At 43.4% G+C, this 16862-nt stretch overlaps 1 protein-coding gene across 2 annotated transcripts; it reads right to left on the reverse strand.

The window, feature by feature from the left end:
* Nucleotides 1–1277: 1277 nt before the first annotated feature.
* On the reverse strand, nucleotides 1278–14978 carry AKTIP (AKT interacting protein). 2 transcript variants are annotated; one of them, XM_058845648.1, is made up of 10 exons: nucleotides 14828–14978; nucleotides 10534–10634; nucleotides 9044–9249; nucleotides 7442–7506; nucleotides 7255–7355; nucleotides 5890–5978; nucleotides 5720–5818; nucleotides 5400–5507; nucleotides 4778–4838; nucleotides 1278–2209 (listed from the first exon to the last, which is right to left on the reverse strand). In XM_058845648.1, the coding sequence occupies exons 2-10, from the start codon at nucleotides 10573–10575 to the stop codon at nucleotides 2102–2104; spliced, it is 879 nt and encodes a 292-aa protein (XP_058701631.1). In that variant the 5' UTR covers nucleotides 10576–10634; nucleotides 14828–14978; the 3' UTR covers nucleotides 1278–2101. The 2 variants fall into 2 exon arrangements, with proteins under 2 accessions (XP_058701631.1, XP_058701630.1); XM_058845647.1 differs by having other exon boundaries at nucleotides 1278–2212.
* Between the last annotated feature and the right edge of the window lie 1884 nt (nucleotides 14979–16862).

A 16862-nucleotide genomic window follows, 5' to 3' on the forward strand; every position in this document is an offset into this window, starting at 1 on the left:
AGAGAAACAACTTACTCCAATAACCATCACTTTCACAGAATTATTCTGCCATTGATTCCTCCTGGGCATTGTTCTTGCTGACTGTGGTGTTTCCTGGCCAACAGCAACACTGGCAGCTGGGCTGCACTCAGCACAGACCAAGGAGTGGCCCAGGATTAGAAGAGATTTAACTTCGATGCCAGTCCTTCACCTAAGAGTTTTAGGAAACGTGCAAGTCAGTGATCTGTAACAGAGGCTTCTGAATAATCATAAAACTGAATACAGAGGAACTGTCAGTCTGGTTTAGCTCCAGGCCTGCCCTGTCCAAGCAGGTCATGCACTCAGTACAAGGTCAGACCCATCAACTGCTTCATACCAGAAGTCCTTTAAAACCTGACCCATGATAAATCTGAAGCATTTCAATTTCAGTTTCAGCCTTCCCAGAAAAAGAGAACAGCAGTAACAGAACTCATTTCACAGTATTTTAGTAGCAACACTCCAGGCCAGTACATGCACCTTCAAACTTTTCCCACATCCTTTCATTGAAAGGCACACAGCAGCACTTTTCCAGGCAATAAAACACTCACCTTCAAATCAGTTCTTCCATTCCTGTCCTCTGCTGCAAATCTGATCAGGCACATGGCAATTCTGAGGCACTTTCAATTCCTTATAATCTGCAGGGTGTCCAGAATACTGAGGCTATTGGGACACAAATGCCACACAGAGCACTGACAGAGGCAAGTGCCACAAAGCCATCTGGTTTTCCTGTCAGAGTGTATGACACTACTGGGAAATTCTTTGTCTATTTCCTTAGAAGGCATGAAGTTGTTCGCAAAGAGAACAGGTTGCAAATGACAAGTGAATTTAAGGTGTCAGAGAAAAACAAAACAAGAAAACTCAACACAAACCCCACATCACTGCCCACCCTCCTGAAACACAAGTCACTACAGGCTGTTCCACAGCAGTTGGCTGTCACTGATGTCACCAGTACAGGCAAAGGAAGTCAAAGGAAAAGCAGCCCAGCTCCAAGGGGTTAACACTACAGGTTTTGACACAACACTCCCGGGAGGCAAGAAAAGGCATCATACCAGACAGGCTGTGGCATTAGGAAAAGTAAAAGTGTGTCCAAATTCACTTGAGCTTTGGAGAGGTTCTCCTGTGTGTGGAACACGAGTCCCTTCTGTACAGAGCTGCTCCTGGCATCCCATGAGCATCCCAAACACCTACACAGACCTGGGGAGCCAGGTGCTCCCACTGGACTCAAAATGTCCACAGCACAGACTAATAGGGACAAAAGCTAGAGCACAGTTTCTTTTTATTTTAAGATGTCACTCTTAACACACATTAGTCAAGCTATCCTAAGAAATCCCCTGGACACCTAGGGAATCTAAAACCATCTAAGATTTTATTAGCTCAAGAGACCACCATTAAAAGCTTTGATTTTAGTGTTTCTATACTATAAAGTCTAACAAGCCTGACATTCTGCTTTCACCCTGTCAGACTAATGTGCGCTTTAGTGACAGTATCCATTTACAAATCAATAATACATCATACATCATCCCCAGCTTTACTTCTGGAAAGTGCTAAATGGAGTCAATGAACCATCTATTTACAATTTCAAATCCTAACATATTTACAATAGAAACCAAAAGTATTTAAAACCATTAAATATAGTGTTTAACTCTGCTATATTAGTTTACATGAACACAGCTTAACTCTGGCATCGTATTTCCAATACTAATATTTCCGCCAGTAATTTAAGATTCTTCTTAAAAAATTGCTATTCCTGGAGGGAATAAAAATAAAAGCTTAAAAACCAACCCAAAACCTCCAGGCATTTCAGAGCCCTGAGGAATTACCCACCCTAGACAGTCTTCAGGTAGAAGTACTGTAGTGTTCAAGAGAGACTTCCAAACTCCAGGCAAGCCTTTAAAACCTAATGCATATGTAAAACATTAAGAGTCAGTAAATTGAGTCCATTGAACAGGTTTACTGGAGTCGCTGCTACCATTTGGGTTTTACTAATCCGTAGTCAAGAAGGAAACTGCTGCTTTGCTGTTTCTCCCTCCGTTACATTCCCTCCACCCCCAGAAAGTGTTTTGTGCACCGGTGTCCAGGACAGCTAAGTGGGCATCGTCTTCTCTTCTTTGCTGAAGGGCTGGACTGAGCCAGGCTTCACCCACGACAGGCCAGAGACGTGCGTGCTTTTGCAGTGCTGATCTTCTGGTTTCTTCTGGGGAGAACAAAGTCACAGTTACAATTTTTAGATACCCAAACCCTCTCAAGTCCTCCTCCATCCATTTTACATTTAGCACATACAAGCACGAAAGAAGCTGGCACCATTTCCTCTCCTCAAAGAGGAACAGTAAGATGGCCATTGGTTTAATTTCTGGCATCTGCAGAACTACCCTGACAATACAGGAGTTTTCAGGACTTAACTCAGATACAGCTGCCCTATCCCACCATAAAGACTCAAGGATACTCCTTTTGCTTGGAGGCCCAGCCCAGCATTGCTGCACTGCTCTTCACCACATTTCTTGGTTCTACAGGAAGAGGTGTCAATCCAAGCCCTCCCCCATCACTGTAGCTCTGCCCAGCAATGCAGGGTGTGCTGGGGAGGAGCACTACACCCCACAGGTGGCTGGAAACCCAAATTAATGCACCAAAGTAGCAATTAATGCCTTTGCTAAACATGGGAGTTTCCTAATGCTTTCCAAGGATGGTCCTTCCCTTCCTGAACATTTTCAAGTTAAATGCTTGAACAGTTACTATTACTCAACAGTGCAACAAAGATTCTGAACTGACTATTGCAATTTAAAAGACAAAAAAAAGGCTTCAAATTGAAGAAGAAAGATACAACTTGGAGCACCTATAGATTTCAAGTAGTTAGAGATTGGTAAATTAGACATCTACTCCAGCTGGCAAAAGCAGCAGAAGAGCTTGCAGGGTTATTTTGATACCAGGAAGTGTACAACAACTACATCAAACCTGGAATGGTGTGCCGAGCTCTAGACAGTGATAATTGCATAAGACTTGGTTGTAACATGGAAAGTCTTTTACTTGACAAAGGAAATTAAGGCAGCAGGAAAAGAGAACCTGCACGTCTGTCCCTCCCATGCTTTGTGCCAAAGGTGACAGTGTGTGACAGACCTGCCATAACACGTTGGACAACAGCAAACAGAAGGGATGAGTTAAGCCTGAGCCTGGCAGTGGCAGCTGCCTCTCCCATGCTGCACACAGGAACCACACCTTGCAAAAGCCAAGTGCTCAGCAGGGAACTGGGACAGCACTGCCCTTCCTGAATGGCCTAGCTGTTTCCCAAGGAACAGGAATTCAGGGGTTATAAACAAGCATATACGGCTGTAGGAAGATTTGGGAACTTGTTTTTACAGGGAATGTTCTCAGCTACACTGACATTTTGGGACACACCTCCTATAGCACAGAAATTGGGCCATTACTATCAACAAATGACTGGAGCAACCAAGTACCATGCAATAGTTAGAGAAAGCTAGAAGATGTTTGTTTTCACCTAAAAAGAAATTAACAGGCATCTCCCAATGAAGAAAGGACAAAAGAAAGGTCACTGCTGGCTATCAGTCTCTGAGACAACATCAGACCCTTTCCATTTCAAGCACTCTAACCTATTATTTTTCCTTGACTCAAAGGCTAAGAAGGAGATGAAGAATGAAGGAGAAAAGGATGAGCAAAAGAAATACTAAAAGTATTTCTTCAGTTTTGTAAGAACATCAAGAATTCAATCTGGCCAAAATATTTTCCTATGTGTTCTAAGGCTCTAACGTGACTGGCAGTTGGGAGCACTGCCACACTGAGCTCAGGCAGTGTATCGTATTAAGATCAATTTAAAAACCTCATTCATGCCAGAAGACATGCAAGAGCATGAGGTAAAGCTTGCAGTGCAGAAGACAAATTCAAACTGACAAAAAAAAAATTTCATTATACAAAACCCCAGCAAAACATAACACAGCTTTAGGCCAAGTCAGTAACCAAAACATTTAGAGTGCATTTCCTTGCCAGTCCAGCTATGACAGCAGCCACTGTTTCAGAATCCCTTTGTACTACAAGTGGATTGACTTGTCAGGCCACTCAGCAGACTCAGAATTGCTGTGTGCCAGCTCTTGTCAAGTGGAAAGCACTAATTAAAAAAACAAAACAAAACACGAACAGTCCGAATCCCAAATCCCATCCCATCACCCATCAGGTGAAAGCTGTATGAGCCAACATGTTCTTGCTCTGTCAGTAAAAGCACTCTGTGATGGAAGGAACTCTCAGCACCTTTTGGTGAACTTACGTTGTCTCATCAGAAATCAGCAACATTAGAGAAGTGAGCAAGGGACTGTGCTTGTGCTGGTTCAGAAACCTTGCAAGGAGAAGAAAGTGCTGAAGCTTTTATTCAGTAATGAAAGATCTCTCAAGAGAAGAAAACGAAGAAGCTGGGGACTGCCAGGTAATGCAGAAATAGTAACAGCCATGACAAGTGCAGGACAAGCTAACAGGCTGCCAGTGAATCTCTTCATCTCTTCCATCCACAAACAAACAAAAAAATCTGCTGTGTGCCAAGAGTTGTACAAACAAAGCTTTCTGGCTAAGTGACTAATTGCTTTACATACTGAAGTTAGAGCAGTGACATAACTGCTTTGTTAGGAGACCACAGCAGTTCCACCATTCCTACTGAGCCAAAACAGGGGTGGGAAAAGGTCTCTCTAGTACACAGAGGATCTTTCTTCCTGTATCAGGCAATAAACCCTCCCTAGAGTGAAAATGTGAATTTTCCACGTACCTTCTGAGTCAACATCTTCTCTCTAGCTTCATCATGTATAGCTGGATTCCATGGAGAAAAACTATGGAAAAAGTATAGTTAACTCTTACTTGGCATTTTTGCCAACTACAGCACAGAGAGAGCAGAAAGCAGTGATTTTCCTTTGTTTAGTTTGTTGAATTTTAAGTAAATTATAAGTGGTGTTAAAACACACAGTTAAGATCTAAATACATATTGTCACGGATCTTTTCAACAATAAATGTTTAGGTTTTCATTCCTAAGAACTGGCAATTCAGCACATGTGACATGAAAAACCATTCATATTCACCATGAAGCTGACTGCTCCATCCCCCATGCAGGGAAGCTTTAGAAGGATTTTAAGACTCTGACCAAAGCTACAGTCATGCAAACTGAGCTCAGAAAAGCCAGAAAGCAATATTAATTCATGGGCATTTCTGCCTGAGGGAGGTGGGTGCTTCAGGCCTTTTCACTTGTTCTGAGGCTTGTTTGGTTATTGTTTTGAGATTTTTTTCTAAAACAAAAGCAGGTCGGTCAGCCTGACAGAGAGAGGCTGCCATCAGCAACTACACCAAAACTTCCTCTCAAACCATTTGAACAGTGTGAATCTGCTCAGAGTACTCACATGATTGCATAGGGGTCCTCTATTTTGGGCTGATCAAATAAATGACTACTGCATAGTTTGACACTGTCTACCACTTTACTTTTGAACAGCTGGACATCCTTTTCATACCTGCAAGACAAAAGTAAGTTGTGTTAAGTAACTGCAAGGAGCCACAAGTTTGCTCTAGAAGCACAGTCCTAGCAAACCTCAACCTGAGTTCCTAACACAACCAAGTCTGGAGGCAGAGACCATGAGTGGACAGAATTTTACAAATCTCATTTCTGCAAGTCTATGCCAAAACCTCTTAAAAGGCCATGCCCATACACATGGAAGATACTCACAGCACTGCAGCCTCAGGGTTCAGAGGACTGGTTGTATCAATTTTGTAGAAGACTCTGCGAGCGTACATTAGCACTTGCCATATGTGATTATGATTTCTCCTAAAAAGAACAAAGCACAATGAAGAATGGAATAAACTTTTCAAATTATTCATCAATTTGTCAGCACTAACCTCCATTTTGCAAATGCTCTTTTCACATCCAGTTCACCAGATAAAGGGTCCACTAGCGGGTGGAAGACAGGCAGGTCAAAAACCAAGCGCTGTGTTAGAAAAAAAAATTCATTATGACAACTTCAATCCTAATGCTGACACCACTGGGTGAAGGTTAGTCAAATGTTGCTTCCAAATACTAAAACTAATTGTTACTGTGTTAAAAGAAAGCAACAGCAAGTGATTTCTACCAGCTGTGAAACTGTAACCCAACACACCTGTGTAACATGCAGGGTCTTGTCCTCTCTCACATGCTATCACCAAATCAGGAAACTAATCCAGTTAACCGCACAGGCACTAGTGCCAACACAGGTAATAATATCAGATAAGAACAGATTAAAGGAGTTTTTCTGGTTTAGCTATTTGTGACTGAAAGCTTTTTACGTACTTCAGCTACAATCAATATTTTTTTTGTACCCTATACACTAAAGGAAACTGTGCAGTGACACCTTGGTGTCCTCAGCTCTGTACAGCATGTTTTCTCCAGTGTCCACACATTCTTCCAAAAGAAAACTGAGTTTCAAGAGGAAGGTTCTAAAGCCCTCTCCTAGCAAAAGAATGTTGTCTGGCTAAGAGATACTAGTCTAACCTTTAAAAGATATTGTTTCCTCCTAGTTCTCTTCTTTTAAAGATGATAGCTTTACATAAAACTTGACACCAAGCAGGCAACTACCCAACACAGCAGCTGTGGGCACCTGCCCTCAAATCTTTCTCTTAAAGAAGTGTGCCCAAGAGGGTAAGCTGCTCTGCAAAGTCTGACTTCCATAAGGTATTTTTTTATTTTTAAATTCGTCTAATAACTTGGAAACTTAAAGAGGAGAAAGCAGAGAGAGAAGATAACACCATAACACCTCCTTCTCCCTTTGCTTCACCATGTTCTCTTCAAATTTTCAGTTCTTTGTTTCAATGTAATTTAGAAGAGACAATCAAGAAATCCTGCAGTATTATAGTAAGCACAGCAAAGGTATCTGGATTTTACATTCCATTATGTCACTACCCAAGAATTCTGATACCTCTTTAAGGGCTTCAATTTTAAGTTCCTGCTGAGGAAGTAGCAAGTCAAGAGAGGAGGGAAAGAACTGGTTGATTACTTAACACCCTAATACATCTGACCTCGGGAAGTTCACTCCACACCAGTCTCAGTAATGAGAGTAATGTAATTCCTCCACAGTGGCTTGCTAATGTGTACAAGACATAGCAAATGAGCCCAGACAAGTGAACAAAACGAATTCAAGGAAAAGGGACACTAATTGGTGTATCAGCTTTAACAAAAAGCCATACTCACTCCACCAGGAAAGAAGAAAAAGCCAAGACACAACCACTTACCGGGCAGTCTCCATCCGGGTAGTTATCAGGAATATAGACAGTGAACTTAAACACGCCATCCTGGTAGAGCCCATGTCTTATGAATATTACACCAAACCACACTGCAAGTGAGAAAGACTGCTTGAGTGAATGAACTAAAAAAAAAACTATGTACATGAAACAGTATGAAAGGTAAGTTTAAACTTACTTAAAGCTGATCGGTACGAGGGCTGCACGTAGACACCTGGCAACTTCTGCTTCACCACCAAGGTACTGCAATCAGAGTCAGCATTCAGAGAGCTCCACAACCACACTGACACAGCAAATCCAGAATGTGCCACCCACAGCCCCACAGGGCCTTCCTCCACAAACTCACTCCCAATTCCCAAGGCTGCTCACTGAAGGGGGTGACAAATATAGTTGAAATCACACTCCTTCCTTCCTGCTTTTCACACCACTCAAAGACTTACTAAAGCAGAGAACATTATTCCTCTTCATAAAACTAAGTAGAGAAGCAGATAAACTCTTCCCTCAGTAGATGCATTTAATGTATGTCAGTACAGAAATGAACAATTTTCTACTGAATCCCTAGTTTTAAAGTAAGGAAGAAAAAATAAATTCAATTAAGTAACTTGGAACACAGATTCACAGCCAATTGTGAATTCACAGCTGAAATATGACCAAACTTCAACCTCAATTTTACATAAGTGGTTTTTCAGTTTTAGATTACACTATGCTGCAGATCAAGCAGAAATTACACTGGCAATGGCCAAAACAAACCAAAAACCAAATTATTAACTTCACAGGTTTTCCAGTTACTTGGCATATAGGTCCATTAATTTGAACTCTACATGCTTGCACAAATAAACAAGAATCTTAAAGCAAAACATTAATACAGTTCTCTGCTTACCATTTCCCTAGTGCTTGTTATTAGCTCCCCAATAACGAATTTGCATTATAGTACCAATTTATTTACTCAGAAGAAAAAAGAAATAAATAAAATCTTTCTTGAATTAAAAAGTCAGGGTCAATTCCCTGAAAAAGAGATAAATGTTTTGAGAGTTCTCACTTTCAATTTAACAGTTGAATACAAGAACTGAGACTCAGTGTTGCATAAGGACTCCAGGGATTTCATTCCAAAAGGCACTACATACTTGGGAATCCAGTATGTCTATTACAGAGGAAGTCCCTTCAGCTTTGTGACACTAATCAGTTATATAACTAGAAAGTTTTGAGGACAGATTTTTATGCTCCCACAGCAGCCTACAAATCTAGTCACTAGACTGGGTGAAATGCAACTCCTCCCTCAAGTTTCATGTTAAATATCACAGAAATTAATACAGACTTCCCAACATCCACTTGATCAACTGTATCAGGCAGTGTTCAAGTGTTCCATGTGACAACTGACGGAAGCTCCCACATCCTAACTCCGTTACATAGCACCATATATTCATAAGCATCTTCCCACTCGACATCTGCTTGCTTCTATTTCAATAATTGTTTCAAGTATTTGGTATTTCTGACCAAAAAGCCATTAGGATAACTGGTCAGGATACCTAAACTCACAAAGCGTTTAACTTCAAGATTAAGAAAAGTAATAATTCGGAGAAAAACATCTAAAAATGCCCCTTAAAATCTCATCTTTCTTCTTCCTTTCTGTCACAAGAGATCAAGACTGCTGCTCCAGAAAAACAACTCTGCAGACAATGTTTTTTACTGCCTTCAAGGACTATGACAGAGACACCATACAAGAAGTAGGCCCCTGCATAAGCCCAGTGACCTAAAAAAGATGAAAAAAGTGAAAACTTACAATTCTGCAAGTAGTGAGTACTCCAAATAAAAAGGCCCATAAGAAGCATGTGTTCCATTTGTGGACTGGGAGGAGGTGGCAGGTGAAGCAGGCTTGGTTATTGGCACTGCATTCTTTGGGATAGAAGGCAACTGTTTCTTTGTAGAGGCTCGCAGGGGACTGGATCGAAGGTCTCCACTCAATGTTTTCTCTTCTGTGTCAGATCTCTGTCAAATCAAAGGAGAATCATGAGATCATAGGCCATATTTCAGACAAATTTAACATATGAACATATTTTAACCAAATTATGGTAATTACAAGTTAGGCCAATGAAACATATCTTGGATTTTGGTGTTCTATTGCTTGAGGAAGGGCATGGAGGGGTGTCCCTTTGCATTTTATTTTCCAAAAATTATATATATATATAAATAAATATTGTTGTTCAACTAAACACAACCTACAAGTACAAAAGTATTTAATGCTGGATAGGAAATCTGCAGATTAGGACAAATGCTTAAGGAGGCTTACATTTATTTAGAACCTGAAACCTAACAGTATACAACATCAGCTTACAAGTCAATCTATTTCTAGCACGCAGTGCACAAAGATAAATCATTTCTACTGACAAGCATCCTTATACTGTAGACTTCAAAGACTCTTTAGAAGTAGTGTAGTAAAACTGAGATGAAAAAACAAAGTTTTATGCATTTCACTTTCTGCCTGTGCTTAAGACATCAACATTCCACTTGGAACTGCTCCTATAGCTCACTCCCACAGTGAAAGAATCACCACTTGGCAGTTGTATCAAGTTTAAGTAGCTTTACTATAGGAACCTTTTTATGCCTTTGCTGCCTTTTCTTGGAAGAAAAAAACAAACCACAGCCAATAAACACTGTACTACTCACAGACCCCAAAATCGTTCTATAGATTGCCAAGACAAACGTGCAGGTTACAGACCAGTATACTCTTAGGCTACGTGTGGTAACTAAAGGCAGCATTTAAAGCTATGGTGTTTTGAAGTGCCCAAGACCTGGATGAGCAACAATACCTCATGACCAATGTTACATAATTTGCCCTCGTACAGAACACCTGGGAAGTGATTAACCCTCAACTCCCATGCTTTTACTACTGCTACAACCTCAAGCAGCAACAGCACTATGGAGGCATAGTTTTGTCAAAGCTCATTGCAAGCGCTATGGCTAAGCTCTATAAAAGACACTAAAATGTCCTGAGAAAAAAGTGTTTCCACCACTTGAACAACTTTATTTCATGTTTCCTATTTACAGATGCCTCAGATAAAAAAGTCAACAAATTCTGGAGTAGACTCTATGCACAGGCACATTCCAGTTAACACAGCTCAAAGCTAGTTTACACTTTTACTGAAGGTGATCACAACCCTCGGGATAAATGCACAGTAAAACACTATTTGCAGATCACCTGATGTTTTTTCCAGCACTGCTACCACCCCTCCCAAGCATGACACCACTTTCTGGCATCCATGCATTAAATACCTTGCGCACAGAACCTGTAGACATGCTCCAGAAAGGGTTCATAACGTGTATTCCAAATAAAGAGCTGCAAGTTCTCGGTGTCTTCAGAGTGTCCTCAGGCCCTTTGGATTTAAAAGTACACAGAATGAGCATTTATTTAACAGATAAGCAGGACTCGATATATAAATAGGATTCAGATCTAATTCTGCAATCAGCATTATCTTTCCGTAACTTCAGAAGAAAACTTTACGTACGCAAGACCAACAATAGTTAAAAATGCCAAAGCTCTATTATATGCTCCAGAAGAATAACACATCTATTTTTTCATGTGAAACTCTGCCTTCTTTCTGCTAGAAAAAGACTCTCCATTCTGCATCCCTTGTTCATTTTGCCAGTGAGAAGAAAAGGATCATCTTTTGGCTCAGCACAGTTTAGGAAGATCTTCTACATGCGCAAATACTAAAGTTATCACCCATTTCAGTCCAGCACCAGACAGAACTATGGCCCTGCTAAGTGCTGTCCCTCACAGACACTGTTGACTTTGCACATTTCTGAAGTGTCCCAGTTTGAGAAATTCTGTCATTCCCAGAGACAGAGATGAACCTTTCACTGAGTTTGCATCATGTATGTGTCATTTTGTTTTCATCTGCATTGGAACACCACCAGGAACAGACAAAGCCATAGAACACAGAAGTTTCTCTGTGGCTTATTTAATGGTTTCATTATGAGCATACAGCTTAGTGCTCTTTAGATCACCAGCCCTATAATAAGGACTTCAGCAGTATTTGGAGTTTCAGTGTCATCTGCTGCGTATGTCCTTACTTTCCTCTCCCTCTTTTTTATTTAAGTCTTGCGATTGCTTGTTCGAGAACTCTGATCCATAGCACCTCTTGTCTGGCACAGCCAATTCCCTCCACTCTTTTTTCCTCTCCAGTTCTCCTATTTTACTTCCTTACCTCACCCTCCCATTTTTAGCTTTGTCACTTAAGGTTTTGAGGCACTTTAATCAGTTTCTTTAATAGAAACTTGCACAACATGGATCAAGACAGCTAACATGATGTGAGAGGTGCAGAGCCAGTGGCACAGATTTCTAGAGTGGTCAACACTACATTTTTACTACAGTAAGGAAGGCAGCATATGTTCACCATTGATTTGATTGGTTTACAGAGAAAATGGAAACATTATGACCAAAATCTTCCTAAAATTAAAATAAATTACAATCTTATTGAAAAAAGAAAGAACTAAAAAAAAGCCAGACAATTTATCCAAAGGAAGTCTAGGAATTCCAAATATTTAAAAGAAACATCAATATCAAATAATAGCCTTCTAGGCTAAGCAGCAGCCAAGCATTCAAAAAATGCAAGCAGCTTTCAGAAAAGTGATGAAAAGTAATTAATTTCCCCATCCAAAAACATCTCAAACATTCCAGAATACAACAGGTTCCTCCAGGTACGTTTTCCTCTTCAGCAGCCAGAGTTTCACGTTGAGAGAATGATATGAAGATTTCACATCTTTCTGAAGAGAGAAAGTCAAAGCACAGCTACTGCCTTGTGAGAGCAGGGAGATGTTTTCACTTTTCCCCATCTCTTGTCTGGAAAGCAGAGTGATGCCAGAGGCCTGTGCCACAGGCCTTTTCCATCAAACCAGCCAGACTAAGTAAGACAGGAAGACACTGGGCCAGGAAGGTACGAGACATTTCCTCGGGAAACTCTGGTGTAACCAGAGGGTGGAGGAACTGACGCACAAAGAGCACCTGAGTGCTCCAGCTCTGACAAGAGAGAAAAGTGCTGGAAGTCGGGTACAGGTTGGAAGACACTTAGGTGGAATTTGGAGTGATTATGGGATTGGGGCAGGATTCGTTTGTTTGTTTTGGGCTGGTGTTTTTTTACGACTAGGTAATACAAACTGCATTATCCCGGAATCAGAGATAGGAGAAAAGGAGTCAGCAGGATAAAGAATGACATATGTAGGTAAAAACCAGCCCAAACCATTCCCAGGGAAACAGGGGACTTTTCTAGAAGCTTGGTAACTGATGTTAAATGCAGTTCAGACACCAGATCCACCCTTCAGAAAGCAGCTGTGTATCACAGTACACTTCCAGCTTTGCCTACTTACACGCTATTAAGAGCAAATAAAACATTATTTTAGCTCTAGTTAAGCTAAAGAATAACTTCCACAGGTTGTCTGGCACAGACATCTTTCATCCAGTTGTTTGCTAGTTATAAATCATACACAGTATCATCCTAAATGTATTGTTAAACTGCCTCCAGTCTCATACATCTGTTAAAATACTGTTTACAGTGGAGAACTCAGAAGCTCAGAGTACAAGTTTCCCAGAGGAGGGCCATTTAAGAAGCTTTTCAAGATGTTTTAAGACTTTATTTCTAATCACATTCACTCCCATGCAGCACGGAAGTAGAAAGCTGTAGCTCTAAAGGAAACTTATCCACAAGTGCTTACGCTCTCTAGTACCTTCACCTTGCAATTCACTACCCATCAATAATCATAGAAACAATTAAAATCAGTATTAAAAACAATAACCAAGTAACATCAAATTTATATTAGACTGCCTATCTTATTTCTCACTATGTCTGCAGAAGGCAAAGGACAGCCAAGGCCTGATATCATTAAGTAGAATTTCTAGGCAGTTTAGGCATTCACCCCTACACAGGGCTCAGTGTCTACCCCAAGGCACCCACCATCTTCCAGCGCTGTAACTACTAAAACCATCAGCTTCCCAAAATAACCCAATATTCTCTCCTCGTTTTATGGAAAGGAAATAAAAACATTCAAAACCCCTCTCTCTCCTCCAGCACTGGCAACACTCACAGTGCCTCACTCAGAAGAGGCTTGACAGTGTGCCACTCATTGTACATTCTAGTGATCTCTCCTGCTTTAAGAATAGCAAGGAACAGCAACCCTCCTGAGCTGTCCTCCTCCCATGGCTGCCTTCTCTACTGATTTTCTTTTAGTAAAACAGCAACTAAACAAAGATAAACACAAACTTCTACACAAACATTACTTCAAATACTGCTTCTTGGAAAGGGCTTTTAACTTATCCACAGCACCACAGCGGGACCAAAAGCCACCTCCTGCCAGGCATAACTTCATGTCCACATTCTCCAGGTACACAATACATGCCAGCAGTCTGAGCAAGTGTAAAGCGATCTGATACTTTATCAGTACTTTAAAAGATTCCAAAAAACTAAAGTTATCACTAGCAAAACCGTAACATTTAAGTTCTTCACTTTTGCACCTTCTCCTGCTCTACATTAGGTATTCTCATCCAAAAAAGTTTCATTTTACCCACTGTCACAGTATGTGTCATATTTTTCTCCTCTCACCTACAGAGTTATTTGATCAAACACAACACTAAAGCAATGTGAAGAAAACTTTTATCTGCCTGGAACAGAGCACTCTTCTAAAGATTTTCTGGAAACAGCAACAAATCAAAGGGGAGCACTCCAACATCTGAGAGCAAACTGAACTACTTCAGCAGAGCACCAGTGCATGCTGCATACACACTACTACGTGCTTGCCCAGAAACTGTAGCTGTCAGTTCATAGTGGAACTTATTTCTCCCCAGCACAGCCACTCCTGACCTCCTCTGGACCCAAGGCGCTCGTTCACCCACACCTTAACCTGCCGGACACGCTGCTGGCGGTGAACAGGAACACTGACCAGTCAAGCCTGTTCGCCAACTCTTCTTCCACAGGCGGCTTACACGTTCCATATCAACACCTGCTGCTACGAGTTCAGTCCTCTAGAAAACTGCAATCTACGCCAATGAGACCTGCTCTTAAATGCATACAGCAGCCTAAGGGACACGGGGAGTTGGCCGGCCGAGTCCCCCAGCACCGGGCGCTCCGGAGGGACCTGTCGGCCGGGCTTCACGAGAGGTTAAGAGCGGTCCTGCGAAGCCTGGCCAGGCCCCGCGGTGTCACCCGCCGAGGCCGCGGCCGCGCCGCAGCGCGGAGCCGCTCGCAGGGCGGGGAGCGGCGGACAGAAGGGTGGAAGCCGCCGGGCCGGGCCCCGCTGGCAGCCGCCCCGCGCCCGGCGCTGCCCGAGCCCGCGGTGCCCCTCGCACCCCGCGCGGGGCAGCCCCAACGGGCACAACGGGCCGCGCCAGTCCGGCCCCTCCCGGCGGCAGGTGACGGCCCCGTGGGCGCAGACACCCCGCAACCCCTGGGGGACAAAACAGCCCCGCCGCCCTCCCGTACCGCGGGGACGAGAACCCCGCGCCCACCGCCTCCGTTCCGCCCAGGAGGCTCAGCCCGGGCAGGGCCGGGCGCTGTGGCCGCTCTCGCTCACCCACCGAGGCTCCGCCGCTCCCCCGCGCGGCCCAGGCCCCGCCGACGCCGCCGCCGCTCCCGCTACCCCCGGCACAGCCCCATTTACCGCCCGCCCCTCGGGCCGCACATCCGGGCCGCCCTTCGGGGCCAATCGGCTCCCGCCACTCCCGGTACCGCCCCGCAAGGCGGGCGGTGCTGCCGCGGCCGCCACTCATGGCTCGGGACGGGACTGACGCGCCGGGGCCGCTCCGGGTCCGTCACCCCGTGGGCCCCGCCCCGCGCACAGAGATTGGTCCGAGGGCTTGTCTATCTCGTGGCAGGCGGACCAATGGGATCGGGCGGGTGCACCTGTCACTCTCTCAGCTGGCTGAACGGGTGGAGTTTAGAGAAATGAGCGGCTCTCATTGGCCAGCGGGGCGCGCGGGGACGCACGCCATTGGTCGGCAGGCCCGAGAGACCGCCTGGGGCGGGGCTTAGGTCCCATCCGGCCCCTCCCGGTGTCCGAGCGCACTGTCCGGGCCGCTGGGGGAGCGGGGCCGGGCTGAGGGAGCGGGGCCGGGCTGAGGGAGCGGCGTAGCGATAACCGGGCTGAGGGAGCGGCGTAGCGATAACCGGGCTGCCTGGGAGAGCCCGGGGAGCCGCAGGAAACGCCGAGCTGTGGCGATGCCATCCGTGACAGCCGTGGGGACACGTTCCTGCACCGGACAGCGAGGGGCAGTAGAACAGTGGCACAGCTCTGCAGCTCGGTGAACACCGTGGCTGTGTTTCCACTCAGCCTCGGCAAACTTTTGCAGTTAACGCTGACTGTATGAGCCAAGAACTCCAACCTCCTACTAGAGGTGATGTAATCAGTCATGGACTTTGGTCGCTCCTTCTCGCAGGCTACTAAAAATGGACATTCAAAAAACATTTTCAACTGGCTTTTTTCTTTTCCTCAGAATCGCAGAATGGGTCAGGTTGGAAGGGACCATAGTGGGTCGCCTGGTCCAACCTCCCTTTTAAAATGAATAATACCGGCTTCTTCTACTATTGCTGAGCAGGTACATACACACACACTGTAAATTTATATTAACAATATAAAAACCACAGATATACATACAAAATATAACTCTAAAATTTGCTGAAGAAAAGGAGGAAAAAAGAATGAACCATAGGAGTTAGTTTTTATTTGTAATTAGATTTTTTCTGAGTCCAGTAGAACAATTACAGAAGTGCTATACCAAAACAGACATAATCTGTCAAGGTTTGGAATGTGATAACAAAATCCATGCTATCTCAAGTATAAAAATTACAGAGAATTTTAAAAAGCAATGCATGTAGGGTGGATTTATTTTTGTTCCTAAGCTATGAGCAACAATACCATGCTAAGGTTATCACTTTGTCTCAATTACTGCAACCTTCTCCTGTCCCCCGTCCTCAAAATGCCACTTTAAAGTCTTCAGTCAGTTAATAATGTTATTATTCCAACTAAACCACTGTCTGAAGTTTTTAAAACCCTTTGGCAATTTCCTGTTCTTCAGTGTTTCAAATGCAAGCTCTTTGCCTGCACCACTGAAGTGCTGCACAACTTCCCTTTAGGCTCATATCCTGTATTATCTGCCTTCCACTGCTACATGCACTAGTAGCAATCACGTTACCTCCTTTTTTCTCAATGTCTTTCCTACTATCTATTTTCTTTTTCCTGCTCTTAATCTCTCCCCACCAACTCTCCTTTAAAAGTTGTGTATCCAGAAATCGTTTATGTGGTTACCTCCATCAGTGGGCTTTTCAGACCCAACCATTCCTCAAAGGGTCTTGCCTGTATCAGGTGCTTGCCGAGGAAGGAAAGGTGATAATGAAATCCTCACTTACATGCTTTGAAGATGTCATAGATCTTATCTTGCAAAACTCTATGGCTTGAACAACATTTTGGTGTTGACTGTACATGTTCAGGATGTTGCAAAACTATATTACAATGGAAATAACATTTTGACTTTGGTGTGAAAGATTGTGAGGAACACTTTATCAGGCCTTTGAACACAACATTGTTAATTCTCCAAACCCTACTATAGTCCAAAG

Source organism: Poecile atricapillus, chromosome 10, assembly GCF_030490865.1.
Source record: "Poecile atricapillus isolate bPoeAtr1 chromosome 10, bPoeAtr1.hap1, whole genome shotgun sequence".
NCBI lineage: Eukaryota > Metazoa > Chordata > Aves > Passeriformes > Paridae > Poecile > Poecile atricapillus.

Excerpts from the sequence above, each read along its gene's own strand:
- AKTIP (XM_058845647.1), bottom strand. The coding sequence starts at position 10,575 with ATGAACCCTTTCTGGAGCATGTCTACAGGTTCTGTGCGCAAG. Across the intron at positions 9,250-10,533 it reads CTACAGGTTCTGTGCGCAAG|AGATCTGACACAGAAGAGAA; the intron begins GTATTTAATGCA and ends TTGATTTGACAG. Across the intron at positions 5,819-5,889 it reads AGAGCATTTGCAAAATGGAG|GAGAAATCATAATCACATAT; the intron begins GTTAGTGCTGAC and ends TGTTCTTTTTAG.